This window comes from Saccostrea echinata, unplaced genomic scaffold (assembly GCF_033153115.1).
Source record: "Saccostrea echinata isolate AGI-Se365-2 ecotype Australia unplaced genomic scaffold, CSIRO_AGI_Sech_v1 ptg000009l, whole genome shotgun sequence".
In the NCBI taxonomy this organism is placed as follows: Eukaryota; Metazoa; Mollusca; class Bivalvia; order Ostreida; family Ostreidae; genus Saccostrea; species Saccostrea echinata.
The window spans coordinates 18,644,343-18,672,327 of record NW_026889758.1 but is presented as its reverse complement, the minus strand read 5'-3'; the positions used below and the strand labels follow the sequence as shown (position 1 = coordinate 18,672,327).

The window sequence follows — 27,985 nt, the reverse complement described above, 5'->3', positions numbered from 1 at the left end:
CCTTTATCTTCCAAAGGACCGGTCTCCACATTCCGCAGTGGGATTCGAAAATGCGACGTAAGGATCATCTCCTTACTCCGCGATTTTAGAACAAAGGCTTTAACCACTGCACCACACGGGCGACTTATGACAGAGAGATAAACACTAGATTAGGTTTCGTCAAATGCCGCGAGACAAAACTTTCAGTTTAGTACAGAAGAAATTGAACGGCAAAATGAATATGGAAATTAAGTAGAACAGTTTAGAAAATTTGATAAAAATCTCAAAGCGAACTCTAAAAATTCAAAATGTAAAAGTGTATATAAATAGGATTTAGTAGCGCAGTTGTAGTGCTAGATGTTTTGTTTTTATTTGCTTTGTTCTTTCATGTCTTTTTAACCTTTTGGAAGGGACAAGGCGAATTTCTAATTATACTTTCATGTAAATTACCGGTAGTTGAATCTGATTCGTCGAGAAACATTTGTTAAAAAAAACACTGTTACCCGCTGAATAATGAAGCCACGCCCTCGAACATAGCAACAGTTAACATAGCTTGACGACGGGTGATATTCCAAAAAATATTGTCTGCACAGAATTCATTCGCGCAAGTTTCACTATAATATGTATTTGTAAAAAAAAATTCGGTTTAATATAATAAATATTGCATGTAGTTGAGTATAACATTGAAAATTTCCACCTTTCGAAAACCATTGTCAACCTCGGCTTCGCCTCTGTTGACATATATATATATATATATATATATATATATATATATATATATATATATATATATATATATATATATATATATCAGTGAAAAGAGATAGAGATACAGGGTCCAAGAATAATATAAAGTTTTGCAGTTGTGACATTACTTTTAGGATCAGCCCTTGTAGTTACCAGGACAATAACCACAGCGGTGTGGGCAGTATTTCCTGGCCCATGACTCGTAAATTCCTGTACACTGAGCGTCCTCGTAGTACCAACAAGATCCAGAGGGGGCGTGGTCAAAACACCAGCTCGAAACTCAATTGTACAGGAAATGAGTTATAGCAACATCGTCATTATTTTTTTCAGAGGGAGGATAAAATACGTTTTTAGCCATATGTGTTTCATATATATTTTTACTAAATTTGGAAAAAAGTTGTATATTCTGTATCTGCTGTTCCAATTTACATCTAACACATTCTGTAGATACATAGTTTATCTTATTATTTTAAAATGAATTAATTTACGAACTGTCAGTTGTAGACACAGTTGCTGATGATGTTAAGTACTCTGTTGGAACTGAAAAATATAGAAATATAAAAAAAAAACCAGCCTAAAAATTGTAAAACATTCTGACATTTTCGGGTACTACAGAGTTTCAGGAACAGTGATTTCCCAAGACAATCCCTTTATTGTAAACACAATAATAGTCTGTTACTTGCTGGTATTTCATTAGTTTTTTTCTGTATTGGTATTATTGTGTTTCATCATATCATACTATCATTAACATAGTTGATTAGACCTACCTCTGCATAAATCACAGGTCCTTCTACACTTTTCCCTCATATATTCCCCGTACTTCTCATCACTGCAAAATCTCTCCTCATATTCGTCACAGTATGTTATTTGATCGACACATGGTAATTTTTCTTTAAAAAAAAACAAATAAGTTTAAGACCAGGTGAAATTAATACTATACTTTCCTTTACAAAAATATACTAAAGTTAACTGCAGTTAATACTTTGATACACTGATTTTCTATGAAACTTTACTCTAAAACTTTTTTGAGATTTCGAAGCTCGAAATCTCTTAAGTTAAATATCAATGATGTAAAATGTGGAAATATAAGGTGAATATTCAAGTACTAGTAATATAACCATTTAAATCTTTTTTTTTAAATGCTTGTTTGAATTGAAGAATATATAAAATATAACAATTTGAAATCTATAGTAAAATAACTTTAGGAAAAACCTTCGATTTACTTTAGTCCAAACTTGGATACTATAGTAAACTATAGTTAACGATAGTAAACTATCGTTAACTATAGTAAAAATTTTTATTAGGATTAAATAAAATAATAAACAACAAATTATTCTGGTTTAATTGGTTTAAAGTACTACCATGCTCAAATTTTTCGACGCTTAAATCTTGTAATAGAACTATATGTACTAACGTGGGCAGTATCCACACCTAAGTGCACAGTGCTCCCTCGCCCACATACTGTACTTCCCAACACACTGGTCATCTCTGTATTTGAAACAGTCGCGACCAAGCTTATCATGACATTCTACATGTTAAAGACATAAAGGTTTAGGTATTTTTCGGATTCACTGCCAATTGCACTGTAGAATTATCCTGATAAAAATCCGTCTTTCTTACTTGTACTTGTGTACCATAAGAGTGTCATACCTATTGCCTGTTCGAGAAATCTTTCCGATAAGGCTCCGAAAATATATTCTATGACTGTGGAATGAAAAACACATTTTAGTATATAATTAATTAGAAACTATTTTGGCAGTAATATTTAATGGAGCAAGCCAATAAAAGTATTTTTACCTGAAAGATGTAATAGAATTTGAATTAAAAGCCTTGTCTGTAGAATCAAGTTCATTGTGATAAGATTTTCCACCTGTATTTACGCAGGTGGGTTTTGTTTTATTCAAGTCAGTCACTCTGGGCATTGAGAACTGTAATCTTGATCCAGTTGTTGTGTCATAAAACAGGTCATACAGAACTCTGTTCCTGATCCGGTTTCAGTTTGATAACGCAGGTGATAGAGTGAGTTGTTCTTGATCCGGAGCGGGAAATAATACAATACACAGAGAATCCTTTGTCTTTTGATAACAGATTATTGAATACTCTGTATCTGTTTCAAATGTAATGATACAAGTCATAGAGTTCTTCCTTCCTTGCTCCAATTTCTTTGATACGTTCTTGCTTTCTCTTTGACCATTCCAATACGGGGTCACTTAGTTCCCATTCATCATCCAGTGTTAATAATTATTAATACGTTCTTGCTTTCTCTTTGTCCATTCAAATACAAGTGAGTTATTCCTATGTTTCTGTTTTGAACCATGTTTTCCATCCTTGTTCAATTTTTCAGTGAAAAAACAAGATGACCTTGCTCCGTTCTAGTTCAGGTTCCAATGTAATAATTCAGCGAACTTATCATTCCTGGTCAGAATCATTGAAACACTAAGTTTACCAAGTTTCTGACCAAATTCTAGTGTATAAATTTAATATTATAATATACAATTATGGAACGGGTATGAGTGAAATAGAAAATTTATGGTTCCCCGAGGCAAATAGTTTCCTACCGAGGGGAACCATAGGTTTGCTATTTCCCGAGTATCATTGCATAATTGTTTGATTATACCTAAACAATCAAAAGAGATTTATAAACAAACATTTTTTTTTTATAGAAAATATTAAGGCATTCAAATGAACACAAATACATGAACATTTTGTTTGATATGTGATACATCAATATTGAGGAAAATAAAAAACAAATAAGTAAAAATAAAAAAAAAAAAAATAAAAATACTTTCTCAGATATTTAAATGCTCGTCATTTTGCTATATTTACATTTCCAATAAAATTCCCCTATGATTCTTTACAAAATAGAGTACAGTTCATTTTCTCATGAACTACCATGAATGGGCATGAATATCTCCATTGTTACGTCAGAATACCGCACTTGACGTCAAAACTATAGTGCAAACTGTTTTGCTTTTAACATGACAAAGGAATGGCGTTAATTGTTGCAAATCATCAGAAAAATAATTTAAATATAAAAATGAATTTAATTTTTGAAGATTCATGAGGTACATGAACTACAACCCTTTACGCCGGCATATTTATCATGAAGCGCTAACGCGCTTCATGAAATATACCGGCGTGAAGCGTCGTAGTCCATGTCCTCATGAATCTTCAAAAATAAAATTCATTTCTTAAGTAATTCCAGTATTATTTTGACATTGCATGTCGAAATATTTTGACGTCATAATTACATTGCTAATAACATTACGTCACAGACTCGAGATTCCTTGAACACTCCCTCACTGAGCATTTTAATCGGTTTAAATTAAGAAATAAATAACAAGTTTAAAAACTTCAATGGGAATTGAAGTGGGTCGGTCACGTGATCAAATCCTGTGAAGGCCGAAGGCCTTCTCGGAAGATTTGATAACGTACCAACCCACTTCAATTCCCATTGAAGTTTTTAAACTTGTTATTTATTACTTATATATACATTTGAGACGGACAATCGAATGTTATCGAATATAAATATTGCACTAACTGTACGTCGTAGATTTTGACAAATTACGCTAGGTGTAAATCGGCTTGAAAAGCGGTTACACTTCAAATTCATCTGGCAAAGGATTCTGTTTTGAAGGGTACTTGTGATCAATTATAGTGAGCATATTGGTGTCTGGGAATTTTTTATTCATGAGAACCCATATTCGATGTTAAAAAAACACAAGAAACACGTCCGATGTTTGATAATAAAAAGTTGGAGGAATTCGGGTGTAAAGGGATGGATGGAGACACTAATCCGAACCAGATAACTTGAAATCAAGTACAAACTTTGATCAAAAACATAAAATCTACGATTTCAGTCAGGCATATTTATTAATTTATGATGTTGACATGGAGACACTGGCGACAGCTGAGATTGTTAAGACAACGTCACAACGATCTCGATGATGGAGGTGTGCCTACCGAACTTCCGAAGTGCAGTGTTTGTCAGCTGTTTGTGGCGTGATTGCATTACATTGATGTTTTTCAACAGATTTTCAGATTTATTGTGAGTAAAGTTTAATGAAAAAAAATTATAGCATTCAGAGGTCTACGAGAAAAATAAGGGTAAACGTTGAGACTATGCAGCTCAGACATGAAACTTATAACATGTAGTTTTCTATTCTGTATGTAAAATCGATCAATAACTGTATTAAATACTCGTTTACATTGTAAATAAAATGATTATTATTTTACTTGCGTATTTTGTACATTTTTGTGCATGAAAAACATGCCATGTAAGTCTTTTTATGTAGATATTACTGCGCTGTGTGATTAGGTCACTTAATGACCTATGACCTTCGAAAAACTTCATACAGGTATGAAGATATTTGCTCTCTGCATGTTTATATAATAGAGAGATATCACAAATGTATATATTTATTAATGAATATTAATGAGGGAGTAGTCCCAGAAAGTAACTCTGATTTTAGAAGTAGTCCTCAGTTGAGGGAAGTAGTGGCGTTTCGGTGAAATGGAAAGCTACGTTTCAGTACAAGTTTAGCGATATAATGAGCCAAAAAATATAATATACAACTATTATGGACTCTTTTGGTGGTGAATATGGTTTGTTATTCACCAGAAAAATTCGCTTCACCTCCATCAATATTAATATTTTTCTGGTGAATAACAAATCATATTCACCGCCAAAAGAGTCCATAATTGTTTTATTATATAGTCAGGATTTGTATGAATAAGACATTGAAGGCTGCATGACGTTTGCATTTTCATTAACCTAACGTCTGTCGTAAACAATTTTTTTTTAAAAATGTAAAGATTACAACTTATAACATAACTATAGCTTTCCTTTCGCTGTGTGTAAGACATCGAAATGTTTGGAAAATGATCCTGCGATAGACTTGTCTAACAACATTTCCTGCTCAGATATACAGCTGGCTCCGACCGTTGTAACCATTGTTTTCAACGTTGTTCAAAATATTGATTGTGACGTCACAATGATGCTGCACGCGCACTGACCCTCTGGTGAATGGGGCTTCAAATCAAGTGAATATGTATTATTATGAACTGTTTGCGTTTGTATAGATTATATAGGGACTATTCATAGACTATATAATATTCTTTTTATTGCCACAAACGTATTTCATATTATCTTTGTTTATGATATTTTTTATAATATCTGAGAAATTTTTTTTACAGGAACAACATTGAAAATGTTATATAAGGCCTTTATTCTCCTTTTCATAAAGATTATTAACAGCATTCATTTCCATTCATTGATTATCCTTTTCTCTGAAAAGAAAAGTTTTATGATATTGTAATCAATAAAAAAAAAACGATTTTATGCTTTCATGGTGCAAATCTGTTGTTGTTTGTGCGACAATTTTTGCAAAACGAAACACGAAGTATGTAAATTTAATGAGAAATAGCAATTTTTATCAGAAGAATAATGTGGATTGTTCTAATGTAGTACTATAGTATCATGAATGAAAGTATCCCTAATGTTAAAAACAAGTTTTTGTACTTCTGTTATTTGTATTCAATTTTTACACGTACTCACTTCTGCCTTTCCGCTTTCATATCGTCACCAGGTGGAAACCATGATTAGGAGTTACCCAACTTATTGTCGTTACTGAAACGCATACAGAATTACAAACTTACAAGTAATCAACCGTCAAAATCGTTCAGATTTAATTACTTTTTAAATTTATTTCTCGAAATCGTAAATTATTGAATTTTTCATCAGTGGCTTATAAAAACATTTTGTGCAAATCAACCTATGGTAATATTTATCTTCTACATGAAAAGAAGACATCTCTTGTTGTGGCCTTCAAATTGACATTTAGAAATATCGACGACGCTTCATCAATTAACAGTATTCATTTACATTCCTACGTTGGATTGCTATATCCCTTTAAACTCAAAAGACTTCACGGCGCCTGACACATCTGTTTCAGATTTGAATATTGTACTGAAGACATTGATGGCAAACTGACAATTAAACTTTTGATAAACGTGAAAAATAAAACTTAAATAAATCTTTTCTAGCGTCAACTTCTCTTATTTATAAAGCAATATACCACCGTCACCTGCATATGGAGTTCATGTTTCGCAGTTGATTTGATAAGCATGATCATGTTCTACATAGGAACTCTTACTAAAACAAGGCAAACTGTTGACAAATAAGTTAATAATATAAGGATAACAGCAGTCTCTTTTAAGGCCAATATTTTTCAAGATTTCAAGATCTTTATAGCAAATACAATCAATCGATGAGTCGAATGTTGACTGACGATCTTAATAAAAATTGTTAGATCATTATTCTTACACTGAATTGTCTACGGGCTTTCCCGTTTACCCGATCATAACAAGGAACAAGTATAACCGGTCGACATAGGAATCTTTCTCCTCCATGGCACTTAATCCAACCTCTGATGTTTTTAAAGGTCCATGTATGCTCTGCTCATAATTTACATATTTTTTAATGGGTTTTTGAGCTTGATTACTGTTTGTTATATTCATATCACATTCATATCATATCACATTCATATCATATCACATTCATATCATATCACATTCATATCATATCACATTCATATCATATCACATTCATATCATATCACATTCATATCATATATCACTGTTTGTTATATACATATTTAATTCATAACTGCCTAGTTATCAATCTAAGAAAATTCAAAATAAGTTTTGAAAAGCACGTTTTCATCCAGATTTTTTCTAACAGTTAACATTTTTTTTTAAATATACTTGTATAAATACTTTATTGATGTAACAACAAAAATACGGACCAAATATTCATTGTTTGAAGCTAATACCTGTATGATGAGTGATTCATGAATACTTTCTTTCATGCAACCAAAACCTAGTTTACAGTACACGTTACAATAGTATACAGTTTGACTTGTGATTTCCAGGTAACATTAATAGAAATCTATTTAGTTTTTGCTTTGAGGAATGTTTAAATGTTAACATTCTGATATAATTATAAAACCAAAGTGTTGATTGACATTGAATAATTACCTTAGCTTAAAATAAAATGCCTAATATTCACTTTCTTTATGGAACGATTTTTATCATGTATTACCTGGACAGGGTTGGATTTCACAACTTCCAGTCTCTTTATCGTCTCCAACACATGTCTTCCCTCCGTTAGATGGCGCTGGGTTAGAACATGTTCTGTGACGTTGTTGAGTTCCTCTTCCGCATGTAGTGCTACACTGACTAAACAAACTCCACTGACTCCACTGGCCATTAACTTTAACAATTCCATGTATAAGTTTAATTTAAGAATTATTATGTGATTTATATAAAGAGTTGCATCTTACATTTAAAACAAATTTTAAATAAGAAATTTCAGTATCGAAGAAAATGGCCATGAACATCAGATCACATGTGACATAAATTTTTAGTGTGTTGACGCAACTACCTTATACATGTATATGATAAAAATATGAAATTATCAGGGAGAAAACTTAATTCTTGTACGATAAATCATATAAAACTTTGAACAGACTTTATGTTTTTTTCTATATTAAAAAAAACTCAATTTGAGGGAAATTTGGCGAATATGTTTAATGATTTTTGCAATGATGAGGGTTTGCAGCATCGAAAAAAATGACGGTTGACAGTATTCTAATTAATATTAATCACTTAACAAGCACAGATATTAATTATACTTTTAATTAAGAACATTTCCCCTTAAATCACTTTGATGGTGAAAAGATCTAACTCTACAGGGATTGAAGACACAACTAGAGTTTTGGAACTTGTCTCTTCTTCAATCTCTCTTACATTATAGCTGATCAATCCATAAGGGTCAACTAACAACTAAACTCTCTTCCATAGGAGATTACATCAGCTCTTCCATCGCCAACTTTCCCAATTGATGGAGTAAAAACCCGCTATCACCTGCATATGGTGTTCATTTCTCCTAACTAACTCAAGAGTACGATCAATTTTTAAACAGAGGCAGGCTTCTGACAAATAAGTTGATGTTACAAGGATTCCGACAGCCTCGTTTGAATGCAGCATTTTGTTAATTCAACGGTAGTTATAATGACTTTGTCATCATATACGACAACTCATCATTGGCTCATATTTTGTGTTTCGTCTGACATATTTCGAACTTGTTTTTGTACTTTATCTGACTACGATTATTTCATTTTTCTGATTAATACATAGGGCTCATGGCGAATGTGACCGATCAACAGGAGATGCTCTTTTCTACTAAGCATACAATCCAACCTCTGGAATTTCCAGGGATCGTGTTTCATGCCCTGTTCACAGATTTGTATTGTATGTAGGTTTTTTGAGATCGATCACTTTCGTTATCTGCACCTACTTTATCTTTCTAACCTCAAAACGAAAGTACAAACTTTTATCATGTATTACCTGGGCAGGGTTGGATTTCACAACTTCCAGTCTCTTTATCGTCTCCAACACATGTCTTCCCTCTGTTAGATGGCGCTGGGTTAGAACATGTTCTGTGACGTTGTTGAGTTCCTTTTCCGCATGTAGTGCTACACTGACTAAACAAACTCCACTGACTCCACTGGCCATCAACTTTAACATTGATAAGTTTAGTTTAAGACTTGTGATATGTCATTTATATACAGATTTGAATCTAAAATTTCATGCAAAATTTAAATAAGAAAGTTCAGTATTTAGAAAAATGGCCATGGACATCAAATCAGATGTGCATGACATACATTTTTAGTGTGTTGACGCAGCTACCTTATAGATGTATATAATAGAAATATGAAATTATAAGGGAGAAAACTTAATTCTTGTACGATAAATCGTATAACAATTTGAACAGACTTTATGTTTTTTTCTATATTAAAAAAAACTCAATTTGAGGTAAATGGCGAATATGTTTAGTGATTTTCGCAATGATGAGGGTTTGCAGCATCGAAAAAAATGCCGGTTGACAGTAATCTAATTAATATTGTCAATTAATAAGCACAGATATTAATTATACTTTTAATTAAAAACATTTAACCAAAATCACTTTGATGGTGAAAAGATCTAACTCTACAGGGATTGAAGACACAACTAGAGTTTTGGAACTTGGCTCTTATTCAATCTTTCTTACATTATAGTAAAACAATAAAGGGTCACTTAACAACTAAACTCTCTTCCATAGGAAATTATATCGGGTTTTCCATCGTCAACTTTCCTTATTTATTTAGGAATATTCCCTTATCGACAACATATGGTGCTTATTTCTCCCAACAAATTCATACTCAAGAGTACGATCAATTTTTAAACAGAGGCAGGCTTCTGAAAAATAAGTTGATGTTACAGTGGTTCAACAGCCTCGTTTAAAGGCAGTATTTTGTTAATTCTACAATTGTTATGATGACTTTGTCATCATATACAACTCATCATTGGTTTGTATTTTGTCAAAATTTACTATAGTTAACTATAGTGTACTATAGTTAACTATAGAAAATCAAAGTGTCCAAGTTATCACTATAGTAAATCAAAGTTTTCAAAGTGATCACTATAGTTTCATAGTGATCACTATAGTAAATCAAAGTTCTCAAAGTGATCACTATAGTGTCATAGCTATCACTATAGTAAATCAAAGTTTTCAAAGTTATTATAGTAAATCATAGTTTTCACCATAGTAAACCAAAGTTTTCATAGTGATCACTATAGTTAATCAAAGTTTTCATAGTTATCACTATAGTAAATCAAAGTGTCAAAGTTATCACTATAGTAAATCAAAGTTTTCATAGTGTCAAAGTTATCACTATAGTAAATCAAAGTTTTCATAGTGTCAAAGTTATCACTATAGTTAACTAGGGATATTTCATACTAATTCAGAGACCTTTGTTTTTGTACTTTATCTGACTACGATTATTTCATTTTTCTGATTAATACATAGGGATCACGGTGGATGTGACCGATCAACAGGAGATGCTCTTTTCTACTAAGCATATAATCCAACCTCTGGAATTTCCAGGGGTCCGTGTTTCATGCCCTGTTCACAGATTTGTATTGTTTGTAGGTTTTTTGAGATCGATCACTGTTCGTTATCTTCACCTACTTTACCTTTCTAACCTCAAACCGAAAGCATAGACTTTTATCATGTATTACCTGGACAGGGTTGGATTTCACAACCTCCAGTCTCTTTATCGTCTCCAACACATGTCTTCCCTCTGTTAGTTGGCGCTGGGTTAGAACATGTTCTGTGACGTTGTTGAGTTCCTTTTCCGCATGTAGTGCTACACTGACTAAACAAACTCCACTGACTCCACTGGCCATCAACTTTAACATTTTCATGTATAAGTTTAGTTTAAGACTTGTGATATGTCATTTATATACAGATTTGCATCTAAAATTTCAAACAAAATTTAAATAGAAAAGTTCAGTATTTAGAAAAATGGTCATGAACATCAGCTCATATGTTACATAAAAATTGTGTGTTGACGCAACTACCTCATATATGATAAAAATATGAAAATATCAAGAGGAAAAATTGAGATTTTCATATTGAGATCGATCACTGTTTGATATCTTCACCTACTTTAACCTTCTATTCTCAAAACGAAAGTACAGACTTTTATAATGTATTACCTGGACAGGGTTGGATTTCACATCCTCCAGTTTCTTTATCGTCTCCAACACATGTCTTCCCTCTGTTAGTTGGCGCGGGGTTAGAACATGTTCTGTGACGTTGTTGAGTTCCTTTTCCGCATGTAGTGCTACACTGACTAAAAAAACTCCACTGACTCCACTGGCCATCAACTTTAACATTGATAAGTGTAGTTTCAGAATTATGATATGTTATTTATATACAGATTTTTATCTAAAATTTCAAACAAATTTTATCAAAGAAGGTTCAGTAAAGAAGAAATTGGTCATGAACATCAGATCACATGTTACATAAAAATTGTGTGTTGACGCAACTACCTCATATATGATAAAAATATGAAAATATCAAGAGGAAAACTTAATTCTTGTACGATTAATCATATGGTAAAAAAAATCTAATTCTACAGGGATTGATACCACAATAAGAGTTTTGAAACTTGAGTCTTATTCAATCTTCCTTACATATATTATTGTTAAGCAGTCCATAAGGGTCAACTAAAAACTAAACTCTCTTCAATAGGATATTACATTAGCTTTTCCATCGTCAACTTTCCATATTTACGTAGGAATATTCCGTTATATGGTGTTTATTTCTCCCAACCAATTCCATATTCAAGAGTACGATCAAATTTTTAAACAGAAGCAGGGTTCTGACAAATTAGTTGATGTTATAGGGATTCCGATAGCCTGGCTTTAACTCAGCATTTCGTAAATTCTATGGTCTGTATAATGACCTTGTCATGATATACAACTAATCATTAGCTTGTATTTTGACTTACATATTCCATATCAATTGTTGGGTTTTTGTTTTTGTACTAAATCTGACTACCTGATCAATAAATAGGGCTCAAGGCGGGTGTGGCCCGTCGGCGGAATTCGCTCACTCCTCCCCGGCATCTGGTCCGACCTCTAGAAATGTCAGGGGTCCGTATTTCATGCTCTGTTTACAGATTTATATTGTTTGTAGGTTTTTTTGAGATCGATCACTGTTCGTTATCTGTACCTACTCTATCTTTCTAACTTAAAAAATAATTCGATGTTTAAAACACAGACTTTTATCATGTATTACCTGGACAGGGTTGGATTTCACAACCTCCAGTCTCTTTATCGTCTCCAACACATGTCTTTCCTCCGTTAGATGGCGCTGGGTTAGAACATGTTCTGTGACGTTGCTGCGTTCCTTTTCCACATGTAGTGCTACACTGACTAAACAAACTCCACTGACTCCACTGGCCATCAACTTTAAAAATTTTTAGTTATGGTTAGGAATACAAATCTATTAAGGTTAATTGCTACAAACAAACTTTATTAAAAAAAAATCATGAAAATTTATACTATTTTTTTTAATATAATATGAATGTTAAGGCACATTTTTAAATTTAATATTTATTCAAGATTTCTCGAGAATGTTCTGTCAAGTGATTAAAAATTGTAAAGGGGAACGACTAAAAGGTGAGAATTTAGAACATCATTAGAAAATAAAAAAAAACTAAAATCGTACAGAATTTAATATAAGAATCATTTACAACCAAATTAAGCCCAGAAATATACACATGTATCTATCCATGCATCCATTTTTTGGTTGCAGTAAATGTCCTTAAGCATATCTGCAGTTTTAAATGAATGTTTAATTATTCATAAGAAAGATCAGTTACGAGGACATTGACCGTGGTCTTTTGGTCGTGTACTACAAATACATTTTTAAAATGCCTTTAATTTGTTTCAGGAAACATTTTCATGCATAAAAGACATTCCAGTATTATTGACGTAACGTATATATACCCGATAAAATCATCTTAATATCCTTTTGTCTTTCTATACGGTGTTTTTTGTTAGTCTTGAAATATTGAAGCAATTATCTTTCAGGTAGAAAGGAACAATATGGTTTGACTGATAAACTTACCAGGACATGGTGCAATGATACATGAGCTCGTCTCTAAACTATTCCCATAACACGTCTTTCCGCCATGTAATGGCGCTGGATTTGAACATGATCTGTATCGTATTTTTTCACCATATCCACAAGTCATAGTGCATGTACTGTATTGACCCCAGGAACTCCATTGGCCGTCAACTTCATTTAATAAAACTTAATTATTATTTTCAATCATATTACGACACAGTGCTATATCAATGTCGTATTCGGCTCATTCATTTACTTTACGTTTACATCATACATGTAATTATACATTTAACTTCACTTCAATCCCCAAGGTTCAAATTCCTTCAAAATGCCAAAATATTTTTTTTACACAGTATATGTCTTTTCATCAATAAAGTTCTAACTCGAGATCTCTTGAAACATGTTCAGTTGAATAACAATTGCATAATGCAGCTAGAAACATGAATTAGACATATACACTTTTTCCCTTTCTAATTCAGTGATTCAGCAATTTCTTTTTCACCTGGACAGCGACGATGATGTCTACAGGAATGGGACTCGGACGACAGGCCAACACAATCTGCGCCTCCGTGGAGAGGTCTAGGACTTGTACACGTTCTGGTTCTGTACTTTATTCCTACCCCACAAGTATTGGAACAGTAGCTAAAGGGGCTCCAGTTGCTCCATCCACCATTGACTGCAATCCAAATAAATGCTCATAAAAATATTCGCTATAGTTTCATCTAGTTCAAGGGGTGGAATTTCGACTTTATAACAACCACTTAATAAAAATACACGTAGAAGATAAAGATGATTTTAAATTAATTTTGCAATTTCAGATATAACTACATAAAGAAAAATTACATGATCACTTAGAATTATTTTTAAAAAAGCAAAATTAAACTTAAAAAAAAAACAATAACTCTAACAAGAAGAGCAGTATTTTTATGACCCGTAATCGAAGATTCGGGAGCATATAGATTTTGCTCTGTCTGTCCGTCTGTCTGTATGTTTGTCTGCAAAAACATTAACCTTGCCCATATTGGAGCTATGGCTTTCGTATTTCACATGTCTTATTGGGGGGGGGGGGGTGTTACCGACATATTTGATCTCTTGACGAGTTTAACCTACTTTTGCAAAAATTTACCCCACTTTAACATTGTCCATAACTTTTGAACGGTGGATGCTAGGGCTTTGATACTTTACTTGTGTGTCCTTGTGATGTCCTCCCCTTGAGTACAAATATTTTTGAGCGTTTGTAGTTTGACCCAATTTAAAAAAAAAACATTTTAACTTTGCCTATAAGTTTTGAATGGTTGCAGCTAGGGCTTACATATTATACTTCTATTTTTCTTGTGACAAGACCTTACCTTGGGTACCAACAATTTTGACCCTTTGATCTTTGAGCTTGACCTACTTTTGAAAAATTTTAACCTTGGCCAAAACTTTTTAACGGTTAGTGCTAGGGCTCTCATATTTCACAGGTGCATTCCTTGTGACAAGGTATTTCCTTGCGTATCAACTTTGACCTTTTTAGCTTGAACTTTGAACTTGACCTACTTTTGAAAATCTTAACCTTCGCCATAACTTTTGCACGGCTGGTGCTAGGGCTTTCATATTTTACAGGTGTATTTCTTATGAAAAGACCTTTCCTTGGTACTAATAATTTTTACCCTTTGCCCTTGAATTTAACTTACTTTTGAAATACTTTTACCTTGGCCATAACTTCTGAAAGATCAGCGCTGGGCTTTTATATTTTACAGGGAGGATTCCATGTGAAAAGACTTTTTTTTGAGTACCAACATTTTTGATTTCTTGACCTTGGCGTTAGACGTGCATTTGAGAAACTTAACCTTCGCCATGAGCTGCCATATGATGCCATGTGACATAGAGAATCAAATTTTCCGATTACTCTCAGTTTTAAGTCTTCAATATTTACCTGGACAAAACTGACGAATTTGACAATCGTGGGATTCCGTGGATATACCAACACAGTAACTGCCACCATGCATAGGCGCAGGGCGCGTACAAGTTCTTTGTCTTGTCATTGTTCCGAGACCACACGTTACAGAGCAATAGCTCCAACTTTCCCAATGACTCCAGTCTCCGTCAACTATGAGCAATAAATGCAATTACATTTGAAGGATGATTTTATACTCGTGAAAAAAATTGCATTTCATCACAAATTAATTAGATTACCCTTATATCTATTATATTAAGCATAAAAATAAGAACATTAAAATTTAATTTAACAAGACTTAATAGACTTAGCAGAGTCTGGTAAACGTCAATTTTTACAATTCAAGGAGACCCACTGCCGCCCCAACCTTGAGTTGAACTCTCGACCTGTTGAACATGTCTCCTAGAATTGCAGGAACAGCGTGCTACACCGCCTTGTATGTGAGTTTCTATGTGCTTTCTGTATTAATATTTCTATACTTTAGACAGTTATGTTGTTAAAACATTTACATGGAGAGTCTGCTTACTGAATCTGTTTACTATTTGGATGTTTTAGTGACTTTAAACAATAAGGCCAAACTAACAACTAAATTGTATGACAAACTAGATATGACTTCAGCTTTTCCATCGTCAACTTTCCTTATTTGTGTAGTTATTTACCACTATCACCTGCAAATGTTGATTACGTCTCCGAACTTATTCGATACTCCAAAGCATGCCGAGTACGATCAGTTCTTCAACCGAGGCAGCATACTGACGGATAAGTTGATGTTACAGGGATTTTCAAAAACCTCGTTTAAAGCAAGCATTTCGTAAATTCTAGAGTCGTTATATTGACCTAGTAACAAATATAATCTATCATTGAGTCGTGTTTTGCCTGATGGCTTGATGTGTTACCAATTGTTAGGCCATTCTTTTATACTTAAATTGACTAAGGAATGCTCCGTCTACCTGATCAATACATAAGGCTCACGGTGGATTTGACCGGCCAACAGCGGATGCTTACTCCTCCTTGGTAAATGATGCCAACTCTGGAATTCCCAGGGGTCCCTGTTTTATGCCCTGTTCACAAATTTGTATTGTTTGTAGATTTTTTGAGATTGATCACTGTTCGTTATCTTCACCATTCTCAGTTCATTGTAAATGTGCTTGAAAATATTTTAAAAAAAAAATAAAAATGATATCATCACATTGTGTATCGGTCATAACCCTCTTATAAAACTAATGTTTAAATAGCATTATCTCTCAGTTCCATTCTGAACGATGGTACGGCTCTAATGTTCACACGCTAAGGCAAGACTTACAAGATTATAAACAACATTTCCATAAATTCCACGTGTCTTTTTTTTCTTTCAGCCCTAAACAGTGCATTCAGTCATTAAAATAGAGGATATATTACTAGGGTGTTTTAATTTTTTACCACCCAATGCATTCACACTTCCTCAAAAGAGGAATACTTTGTGTTCACTTCAATCTTTCCACGTGTATGGTTTGGTGACAAAAAAATTGACACGTTTGTGAATGTGTTCATTGGCTAAGAATAAAAGGTCAACTAGGTATTGATAAGAATTAGAGCAGTGCTCTATTCATAAGTCAGACTTGTAAGGCTTAAAAAACGTACATGTCGCATGGTAAGGCTAGAACTTAAGTTGCATGACTTATAAGGGAAGCCTTACCGTGTGTACGGTTACTGTACCGGTGTAAAGACGAATAATGGACCCCGTAAAAAATGACCGGAGGATCATGGAAAAATGCCAATAATGATCATTATGCATTATGATTATAATATCACCTCTTCGAATAAGTGATATTACCTATTCAGCTTTTTAATATGTGATATCATCTTATCCAATAGGTGATATAACCTATTTGATTTGAATTGGTGATATAACCTATTCGAATAGGTGATATCACATATTCAAATTAAATATGTGATATCACCAATTCGAAAAGGTGATATTACCAATTCAAATATATACCCATTTTAAATAGGTGATAACAGTTATTCATATTATTTATGAAATAACAACTGCTCCCAAGACAATACATATACTGCATTTACTCTATACAGTGAAATGTTCAGTCTCTTTGTACATAATTAATCAAAACAGAGAGGAAGTAGCAATGAATATAGCAAAACTGACTGCAAGTAAAATTTATCAAAGGAAGCGATAACATATAGTATTTCAAAATTTCTCGGACTTACCCTAACAAAAAAAAATAAAGTAAGCTATAGTTAACTAGAGTTTACTATAGTTAACTAAAGTATCAAAGTAAAAACTGAGAAACTTTGATTTACTATAGTAAAAACTTAGATTTACTGTAATAAAAAATTTGAAACTTTGTTTTACTACAGTGAAAACTTTGGAACTTGATTTTTTTATAGTGAAAACTTTGATTTGCTATAGTTAACTATAGTTGGTTGGCACGATAAAGAACCCTCACAGCTCAATGGTCCTGAGTATAGGTCTAATTTTGAAGCCCTTCGCCAGCATAGGTGACGTCTCTATTTGAATAAAAAAATCTCGAATGGAACGTTTAACAACATACAATCAATCAATTTATCTCAGGTGATAATTTTGATCCATGGGCCTCTTGATTTTTCATTCTGTTTTTTTTTATCCAAAAAGAAAAATTTATCCCTAATAAAATCTACAAGGGGTCAAAATTCTACGGGGACATTTATAGTGATTGTATTATGATTTTCTCTGTACTTCAAATATACATATTGACAGCTACAGATTAAATCGTCGAAGGGGAGGAGGCAAAAGTCATCTGTCTGTCTGGAGTGAGGTAGATCATAATTTAATCAACAATGGTAATATTTTAAGAAATTGTTTGATAGTTAAGTGAAAATTTGTAAATTTCTTATGATTAAAACTTACACTGCGTTTCGATAAAAGGTTTTAAAAAATCATACTTTTTTAAAATAAATACAGTAATATTTGAAAAGAATTAAAGGCAAGGGTTGGATTATAGAAATTTATTCGGCATAAACTGTGTATCCATAATAAATTATATGAAATGTTCATTGAACCTTGATAATTTTAAAGGATTTTGTGTTTCTGTCTTCTTTGTTATATGAATGGTTCAGATCAGGCAAGCTCCAGACAATAACCTTTATAAGGTTAACAACAGCAACGACAAGAAATTTTTTCGTTATTGTACCAAGGACGTCATTATTTTTAAAAAAATGATACATTTGCTATAGCTTAATGTTGGGTTCAAAGACACCGAGACCTTAAAGAGCTTAGAGACTACTTACCTGGGCAGTAAAGACGATGTTGGCACCGATGTGAATCGGTAGATATACCGACACAATTAGCACCACCAAATGCAGGTGCTGGACTTGAACACGTTCTTGTCCTTGTTACCTTTCCATGACCACACGTCACAGAGCACGGACTAAAGGGTCCCCAGTGACTCCAACCTCCATTGACTAAAATCAATAAAGTGTAGTTTTTCCTTTAATTTTTCAAGATTAATATAAACTTTTCTCTGTTATGATATCTTGAAATATTATTTCCCACAGAGAAGGACGTTTGTATTCACAAACACCTTATTCATGTTGAGAAGCAGGTAAGAAATAAAGGGAAATACTTCTTACTTGGACAGGAATGATGACTTCTACATGTCTTGGATTCAGTTGATATTCCAACACAGCTTGCACCACGATGCGCAGGCGCAGGATTTGTACAAAGTCTTTTTCTTGTCATCGTTCCATGACCACACGTCTCAGAACAGCGGCTCCAAAGGTCCCAGCTACTCCAGCCTCCGTCGACTACAATCAAAACAAAACAAATTCACTCATCCATGCAAAAGGAAAATGACACTGACAAAGTAACACATGCTATGGTTCCATTTTAATCAAAATAATCAATAAATATGGGGTCTGTTTACAACATTAATAAGATTAATTCGTTAAAGGAATAGATTTTAAAGCTACCCAAATTTTACATGTGGAATCTTGATTGAGGCAGTGATGCGTGTTCTACCCCAGATTATACGAGTATTACATGAGTATCTTTTAAATTTACTTTTCAAGATGTAATTTTCTACCATAAAGAGATAATTAGACGATTTAGACTACTCAAAAATGACATTAAAATTTATAATTTCTAACATAAAGCCAAGTTTAATGCGCGTAAACTACACAATAAAAACCTATATAATCTTTTCCAGGCAATCAAATAGGCTTTTACAACTGGAACTGAATAATTCTTATATATATTTTTCACGTAGAATTAAGGCATTCATTGTGAAGAAATAGAGAATCAAATTTACTTCAAACAATAAAATGCTTTCTTTGATTTTTATTTTTATTTTTCGTTGCAACATTGCAGAAAAAATACAGTTTCTTCGAAAAAGAGTTTTTAAATTTTTTCAGCAATGATTGCAACCGTTTATCCCCGTATAAACATTCATTGTTTACGTTCCATTCCATCTTCATTTTCTCTTTTAAGAGATTTTACAACTACAATTTACTTCATGTTATGGTAGGGATGTAAAGATATAAAATTAAAAAAATAAGAAAAAGAAAAGATAAACACACACAAACTTATTTACAAGATCAGTAATACATGAGAAAAACATCTTTGAGAGGTAGCCAAAAAGGCACAGGCTTCCAGATAAACTTGGGCAAATGGATTCTTTTTGGTCACTTTTGTCTTTTTACGTGAAATACAGATCAAAATTACACATATGTCAATTCTACATATAAATGAACATTTGTTCACTTCGTGAAAAAAAATATCCTGAAATACTCAGTGGTTGATGGAATGTTGGAAAGGATTACTATATTTTTTCCCACAGGGAGCACAAGTTTGTTGGGATAATTGAAGTGTAACAGTCCATAATTTTGCAGTCTGGTTTCATCAAAGGAAAAGTCGAATTTAAATTTTCTTGCTAGAGCTATGCTGCTGTATAAATCTTCAAACATAACAATGTCTCTGTCAGTTCGGTTTTGATTTTCCTAGATGTTTTGATATTGATGAATTGGTAGGCGTTCAATGTTCTTCCAGACATATTTTCCAGAAAACCTTGCTTCGTTTAGAAATATCTGTAGGTAGTTCAAAAGATTGTATTTCAACAAGATTTACCAAATACCTCATACAAAATCGGTGTCTTGTTTTCCTTCGTGCGTTATAGTCATAAGTCTGAACAAGAAAACATGTTCTGATAATTTATCCAATCTAATTAAGGTTACACAGTTTATTAAACAATTTATTAAATAAACTCAGGGCTTGCGTTTATTCCATTCTCTAGAGATGTGATACAGTCCAAACAATTTTTTGCACGTATCGAACGGGTTGTAACTAAATTTTGTATGTGTTTCAAAGCAAAGTATTGAAATCGGTTCAATAGTTGAATATCTTCTGATTTTAAATTGATCCACAGTTAACATACGTATATCAGAAATGGAAGTGCTACTTTTTGTTAAGGCTGGTAACGGTACCGGATTTGAGGTTTTTTTTTATGTCATTCGAATTGCGAAATACGATTTTTTGTCTTTGATTTAGCTTGTTAGCACCATCAATACAGGTGCTGGACTTGAACACGGTTTTGTCCTTGTTACCATTTCATGTCCACACGTTACAGAGCACGGACTAAAGGGTTCCCAATGACTCCACCCTCCTTTGACTAAAATCAATAAAGTGTAGTTTTTCCTTAATTTTTTCAAGATTAATATAAACTTGTCGCTGTTGATGTGCTGCTTTATTATGATATTGGTATCCTGAAATATTATTTGCAACATGGAAGGAAGATAGTATTCATGGACACTTTATGCATGTTGAAAAAGAAAGAGAGATGCTTTTTACTTGGACAGGAGTGATGACTTCTACATGTCTTGGATTCTGTTGATATACCAACACAGCTTGCACCACGATGCGTAGGCGCAGGATTTGTACAAAGTCTTTTTCTTGTCATCGTTCCATGACCACACGTCTCAGAACAGCGGCCCCAATGATCCCAGCTACTCCAGCCTCCGTCGACTACAATTTCAGAAGGAAAAGAAACAACTCTTTAGAGAAAGAGACACCTACTTTAATTCCACTTTCATCGAAAAAAATTGTTTTTATTATTATGGGTTTTAATGGGCTTGGACATAGATTTGAAGTTAATATTTCCTAAAATTTTCGGTATTATATTATGACTTGAGGCTGTTGCTAGAGGATTTCGGACCGATATGTCATAAAAGCTTGTTTAGAAACTTCTTCTATCTAGAAATTATTAAAACTACGTATTTAGGGATGTTTGATTAACACATACTCTTGCACTTTCACGAAGTAAACTTTATCTATAATTATTTTAAAAAGCAGAAATTTTGTTGTACATGTATATTAATGAAAAAAATATCAAAACTATAATCTAGAAAAATCAAGAGTAGAAATGTGAGAAAGCAAAACCAACTCACCAGTATTGTCAGTCCGTGCTCAGTGATGTGTGCAGAGTAAACAAATTGAACACACCCGGTAAAACGTAAAGAGTTCGTGCCCTGTTTACACAAATGCTTAACGTGATGTTATGAAGAATGTCGTTGTCAGTTTGAATTCATGAGAGTTCAATTCATTAAACTTAAGTTATTTTTTAATAAAATTGAAATTTAAAATTGTAAACAATGCAACTGTGTCCAGGCCCCTTTATCACCATAAAGTAGAACAATTTAGGAATGATTAAAATTGTAAATCTCCGTGTACTAAATAAGGTTAATATCTGCAGACGTCAAAGCATTGAATAATTTTATCAGCTGTGACGTCATAGCAGTTATATGACGTGAAGAAAGTGACACAAATTCAAATTTTCACTGATTTTGAGAAAGAAAATAGTGTATTTTGATTGGAATATATTGAGCTCAGATCTGTTCGGAGTTGTTCTCCCTAAATACGTCACGCGATCAAATTAAGGCGGAATTATTCAAATCTTTGTTGTTTTGTGGATTGGGATATAAATTGGTTACTGTTTTAAATTTTGATATTTTGATATCTTTTATACGCGATTGAATTAAATTGTGTAATTTACAGAAAAGTCCTATCTTTAAATAAAGTAATAAAACAAATAGAAAGATCTTTTAAATTTTGGTTATATGAACTTATCATAAATATGCCATGATATATGGCTTTAAACTAAAGTTTACAGGAAAAAATAAGGAAAGACTTTGAGACTATGCAGCCGACATAACACTTCAGCATGTAGTTGTTTATTCTCTTTGTAAAAATGTGCGTATCGTATTTTGTTTGTACAAGAATCGATGAAAAGCATGCTAAGTAGGGCAGGTCATTTTATGTGTAGATGTTATTGCGCCGTGTAATTAGATCACGTAATAACCTCTGACCTTTATATAGGTGTTAAGTTTGTTTTGCTCTCTGCATGTTTATATAATAGAGAGATACCACAAATGTATATATTTTTGAGTAAAAAAAAGTGTTGTTTATTGACTAGCTTTGTTCAAACGTACCAACAAACAAAGACAACCGTACACCATACCTATTTCCTCATACAATACATCGTTTTATCAGAGTGCTACATTATAATGGCTATTGTTTCTACCTGGACAATCATGCGTGTAACATTTCTGAGATTCCACACATGAGTTTTCGTGATGGGAATGGTCAGGGTGATGATGATGCCCTTCCTCTGTATGAGAACATTCATGCATATGTCTTTCCCGAATACCTTCACCACAGGTTTCACTGCAGTGTCCCCAATGTCCCCACTCTGCAGAGCATTCTGAAAAATATTCATTGCATTAGCATAGATGTGTGTTTATCTTGTACTGTCATATTTCCAGTTTTAACAAATATATATTTACATCCACTTAATATTATCTCCTTTATTTCTTAAGAAAACCACGGCTATTAATCAATACTTTTACCCACTAAGGATCCATCTGTATAATTTTTTTGAGCAGTGACTCTACCATCAATGAAACATAGAATAACGTGCATATCAAATATACAATATTTTATGTACTTAAGGACATCCCCTCCACATCCAGGAACGCTAATTATTGAAAACATTATTCAATTCAAAAGTCTCGAAATAAATCTTGCAATTGAAAGCTCGAAACTTTTTCATGCAAAAATTTTCATTTCATGCATCTAAATATGATTCTTTTTTTTTTTTTTTTTTTTTTTTTTTTTTTTTTTTTGTAGACGTAGAAACGGTCTTGTAAGAATTGACATTCGTACCCCCAAAACATAGATAATTACATTTCTAAAGAAATAGATTTTCCCTTAATTTAGCCTAAGGTTCCTATGCTTATTAGCATGATATGAAATTAGAAGTGATCTTGCAATGACAGCACAATTTTTTTACACTACGTATTTTATACACAATTGAAGGAAACAGAAAAATTAAAATACCAAAGAATATAAAAAACTGCCATTTTCTCTGAAGGCCTGTATGTAAAATTCCTGTATTTATATTACCAGATTCATTAAAATTTAGGGGGTGTTAATTTTATTTATATACTATATTTGAGGGGGAGAAGTTAGATCCTGCACTTGATTTTCAAGCACCAGGTTGACATAAAACACGGACCCCCCCGAAATTCCCGGGGTGGGATTAGATGCCTAGAGGAGAGTGTATCCCCTGTCAACCGGTCACACTCGCCTTATGTAATGATCAGGTAGACGGGACATTTCGTAGTCAATTTTCGTATAAAATCAAATACCTTACAATTGGTATGAAACAGTCAAAATACGACCCTATGATAGATTATCTGTATTAAAAAGGTCATTTTAGCGACCATAGAATTTACCAAATGCCGACGTTTAACGAGGTTGTTGAAATCCAGATAACATCAACTTATTTGTCAGTAGCCCTCCTCGGTTCAAAATTGATCGTACTCAAGGTATGCCCTTGGGTATAATAAGTTGGTATGCGTAAACACCATATGCATGATATATAGAGGAATATTATTACTACATAAATAAGGAAAGTTGACAATGTAAAAGCTTACGTTTGTCAGTTGTCGACTAGCTATAGTCAGTAAAACATCCAAATATAAAACAGATGTGGCAGACTCTGTAGCTCACTTAGATAAATCGAGTCGACATATGAATGAAATTAATGCTTGATTGATTGATTGTATGTAGTTTTACGCCATGTTCGAGAATTTTTCACTAATATAGAGACGTCACCATATACCGGTGAAGGGCTTCAAATTTAGACTTTACTCGGCACTCAGGGCCATTGAGCAGTGAGGGTTTTTTATCGTGCCAACGCCTACCGTGATACAGGGCCTCGGTTTTTAAGGTCTCATCCGAAGGACCCGCAACTTTCACTTCAAAGTGCCGAGCATTTGGCGAAGGAACAGTTGCTCCTTTTTTTATCGATATAGGTCAGTCGAGGCCTTCCGATCACGGAGAGAGCGCTCTATCGTGGAACTAATGAAATATATGAAGATAACGAACAGTATTCAAGCTCAAAAGTCCATTTAAACAATACAAATCAGGAGCAGAGCAAACACGGACCTCTGAAACATCAGAGGTTGGATCAGGAGCCATGGATGAGTGAGCATAACCTGCCTACCAGTCACACCCGCCGTGTGCTCCTTGTCATGATCGGGAAGTAACGGAAAAATCCGTCAAAAATTCAGTATATAAATAATGGCCTAACAATTAGTATGAAAAACGTTAGTCAGCATTTGACTTAATGATAGATTGTATTTGCTGACAAGGTCATTGTATCGACCATAGAACTTGCGAAATGATGACTTTAAACGAGACTGTTGATATTCTTGTTACATTAACCTGTTTGTCAATAACTTACCTTGTTTAGAAATTGTTCATACGTAGAGCATGCTCTTGAGTATTGAATCATCTGAGAGATATATACCTCGTATACATATATTGCTGCATAAGTAAGGGAAGTTGACGATTAAAAAGTTAAAGTCATCACCTTTATCATATAGCTTTTTGTTAGGTTACAATTAATTTTTAATAAATACAATCAATTTCTTTTTCTAGTAAAATATTCAAATTTGAAACAGATGTATCAGACACTGTAGTATCTTTATTTCAAGTTCACTGGGTTATATCGTGTCAACATGTGAATGGAAATAATTATTGTCAATTGATAATACGTCGTCGATATATCTAAATGTCGAGTTGAAGGCCACAGGAAGTGTTTTCTTCTTCTCATGTATAGATTTTGAATAAATTCTGCTTCATATGAATAAAAAAAGTCTGCTAATATCAGAACACAATTGATTCCCATTGGAATTTCAACAGATTGTTCAAAGACCTGGTCTCTAAAAACTACATAGATATTGTCAATCAGAAACTCAAACGTCTTTTTAATATCAACTTCAGAGTACTTCTGTGTGCAATCAGAATGTTTTTAACAAAATAATTCTGCATATGAGCAATGACAAGGTAAGTAATTTTACGAGTTCCATTGTTATTTAAAAAGGCAGTTGTCAATGATGTCAAAAAGACTGGACTTTAATTTATCGTCGAGAATGATATTGTAAAAAGAGTTAAAAAGTCCTAAGTTTTGATATTATTGAATTTGGTAAAATTCTGTGATTTCAAATTTTCTAAAAGTTCCTTGGAATTTTTAAGCATCCACATTGATTTACACCACTTCTCAAATATATTGTTGCACAGTACTCCTGAAGTTTCTCCTTCACTGCTATTAATATTTTAGTGAGGAGTAAAGAATGAGGCTTAGTGGAATATTTACTGGAACCCTCTATGTGTTTTTGTTTGTAAGGATTTATAGATAAGGTAATTCAATATTGGTTGTTGGGAATATTATAAATATTCAAAACTGACATATGATTTTGAAGAATTTCTCCTTAGAAAGGGGCTCACAGGTATAAGCTGGATTACCACTTGTAGAATTAAATCCCAGTTCCTCTAAAATACAGTTAAAATAATGAGCCTTACAAATAAAGATGATGTTGTTTCTTGCTTTGTCAGCTGGGGCCAGTACATACGGATCGTGTAATTTATCTAATTCCTTTTTCACTTCTAAATTATTAAACTCAGAAGCATACATATTTTCATATTGCCCCTCAATCGCTTAATGCGAGATTTAACATGCATCTGATACATTTAATCCATTCTGACAAAGTGTCAAGGTCTTCTTTTTCTTGTCTGGCCCATTGCCTGGCGTTATCTTCCACAGAATTCATAATATTTATGAAATCATGACGCCAGTTGAAAGATCCGGGTTCCCTAAACTTTGGCCCTTTTAAAATAAGTGATTTAAGGTCCTCAATATTAACTCTTTTTACGTCATCAGTAATAACGTGTCTAGCAGGACTATAGTTTTAGGGTAAAAAAGAACATGAACACGTTGGAGGATTACGTTTCAGATGTTAGATATCTCTTTTAAGTTTTGTAATTCAAAAGTTTGGAAGCAATAGTCGATGTATATTTCTAAGAAATACAAGGTCTACATGTACTCTTCAACTTAAAATATGGTGGAATACAAGATTGGACCCTTTTGTGATTAAGAGTATTACTTATATTAACAGCGTCAATTCCTTTGTTGGCATATTGAAGTTTAAGGGAAAATGGATTGTTTTAACTGTATATTCTTCTGTAAAACGTGGCGGTTTAAAACGCCTATATGCTTTCAATATCCATAACCACAGATCCGAGCCTATATTCTGATGTCGAGGAATCCAAATAATGAATTTCCTTCACCTTTTCAAGTAGATATTTAAAAATTTCAAAGGGAAGAGTAAAGTTCGAATATGATGAAGACTTCACTCTCGATTTACATAAGGTAGTAATGATTCAAAAAAGACATCGTGTATAAAAGGTTTATTTGAGACCGATGGCAATGACTACATGTATAACACTTGCGTCTCTGTGTATGGCTAAAAAGTCTCATCACATTTACAATGCTACAGTACAGTTTTTCACAGAACATTTTGAAATAGAAGACATGGGATCAGAAAAGGAATCTTCAAATATATCTCTAATAGAAACTTTACATTCTTTCAATTTTTTATAAGAACTATTGGTTTTACACCAAAACAGGAAATCTGAAGACTACACATATGACATATGTTTAATATCCCTGAGGATTATCCGAGGAGCAACTATTGAACTCGAGAAGTAACTATTGTTAATTGATAAAAGGTCGTCTATACATCTGAATGTCTAACAAATGTCATACTCAGAAATTTGTTGACAAGAAAAAGAAACTTGTCAACTTTCTCAAACCTGCAAAACCTATTTTATAGAAGGGGGGGGTGCAGGATAAGACACTTTCCTAAGTCTATTTTCTTCTGATACATTACTCCTCTTTCCATTTTACGAGGGATCCGTGTTTCCCAGGGACAGTAAAGCTCTTTTCATTACTTTTATTCAGAAGTATTTAACTCCGAAAACCCCGAACCACTTTAGGTCCGCACATGTGATAAACAATGTAATGCCTAGTTTTACTCTGACTTATAGTGCAATTGTTCTTTGCCTTTGGCTTGTCAGCAGTTATCACAAAATGACTGTGCGACTTACGAACAATTTCTAAAACAAGGCAAACTATTAAAAAACAAACTGGTGAAACAATGATATCAACAGTCTCGTTTAAAGTCATCATTTCGTAAGTTCTATGGTCGATTAAATGACATTGTCAGCAAATACAATCTATCATTAAGTCGTTTTTTCATACTAATTGTTAGGCCATTATCTACAAACTGAAAGGTATGCGCGAACGTGACAAGGAGCACACGGCGGTTGCGACCGGTCGAAGGGGATGCTTACTCCTCCTTGGCACCTAGTCCCAGCTCTGATGGTTTAAAAGGTCCGTGTTTGCCCTACTCCCGATTTGTATTGA

General features: G+C 33.3%; 1 protein-coding gene across 1 annotated transcript; it reads right to left on the bottom strand.

The window, feature by feature from the left end:
• Window positions 1-862: 862 nt before the first annotated feature.
• On the bottom strand, window positions 863-13,372 carry LOC133182493 (uncharacterized). The gene is made up of 11 exons (XM_061317338.1): window positions 13,250-13,372; window positions 12,416-12,586; window positions 11,329-11,499; window positions 10,849-11,019; window positions 9,136-9,306; window positions 7,829-7,999; window positions 5,743-5,758; window positions 2,141-2,254; window positions 1,494-1,616; window positions 1,219-1,266; window positions 863-1,005 (listed from the first exon to the last, which is right to left on the bottom strand). The coding sequence occupies exons 2-11, from the start codon at window positions 12,581-12,583 to the stop codon at window positions 863-865; spliced, it is 1,296 nt and encodes a 431-aa protein (XP_061173322.1). The 5' UTR covers window positions 12,584-12,586; window positions 13,250-13,372.
• Between the last annotated feature and the right edge of the window lie 14,613 nt (window positions 13,373-27,985).

Excerpts from the sequence above, each read along its gene's own strand:
- LOC133182493 (XM_061317338.1), bottom strand. The coding sequence starts at position 12,583 with ATGGCCAGTGGAGTCAGTGGAGTTTGTTTAGTCAGTGTAGCACTACAT. Across the intron at positions 1,617-2,140 it reads TAGGTGTGGATACTGCCCAC|AAAAATTACCATGTGTCGAT; the intron begins GTTAGTACATAT and ends TTTTTTTTAAAG. Across the intron at positions 1,267-1,493 it reads GACCTGTGATTTATGCAGAG|TTCCAACAGAGTACTTAACA; the intron begins GTAGGTCTAATC and ends TATATTTTTCAG.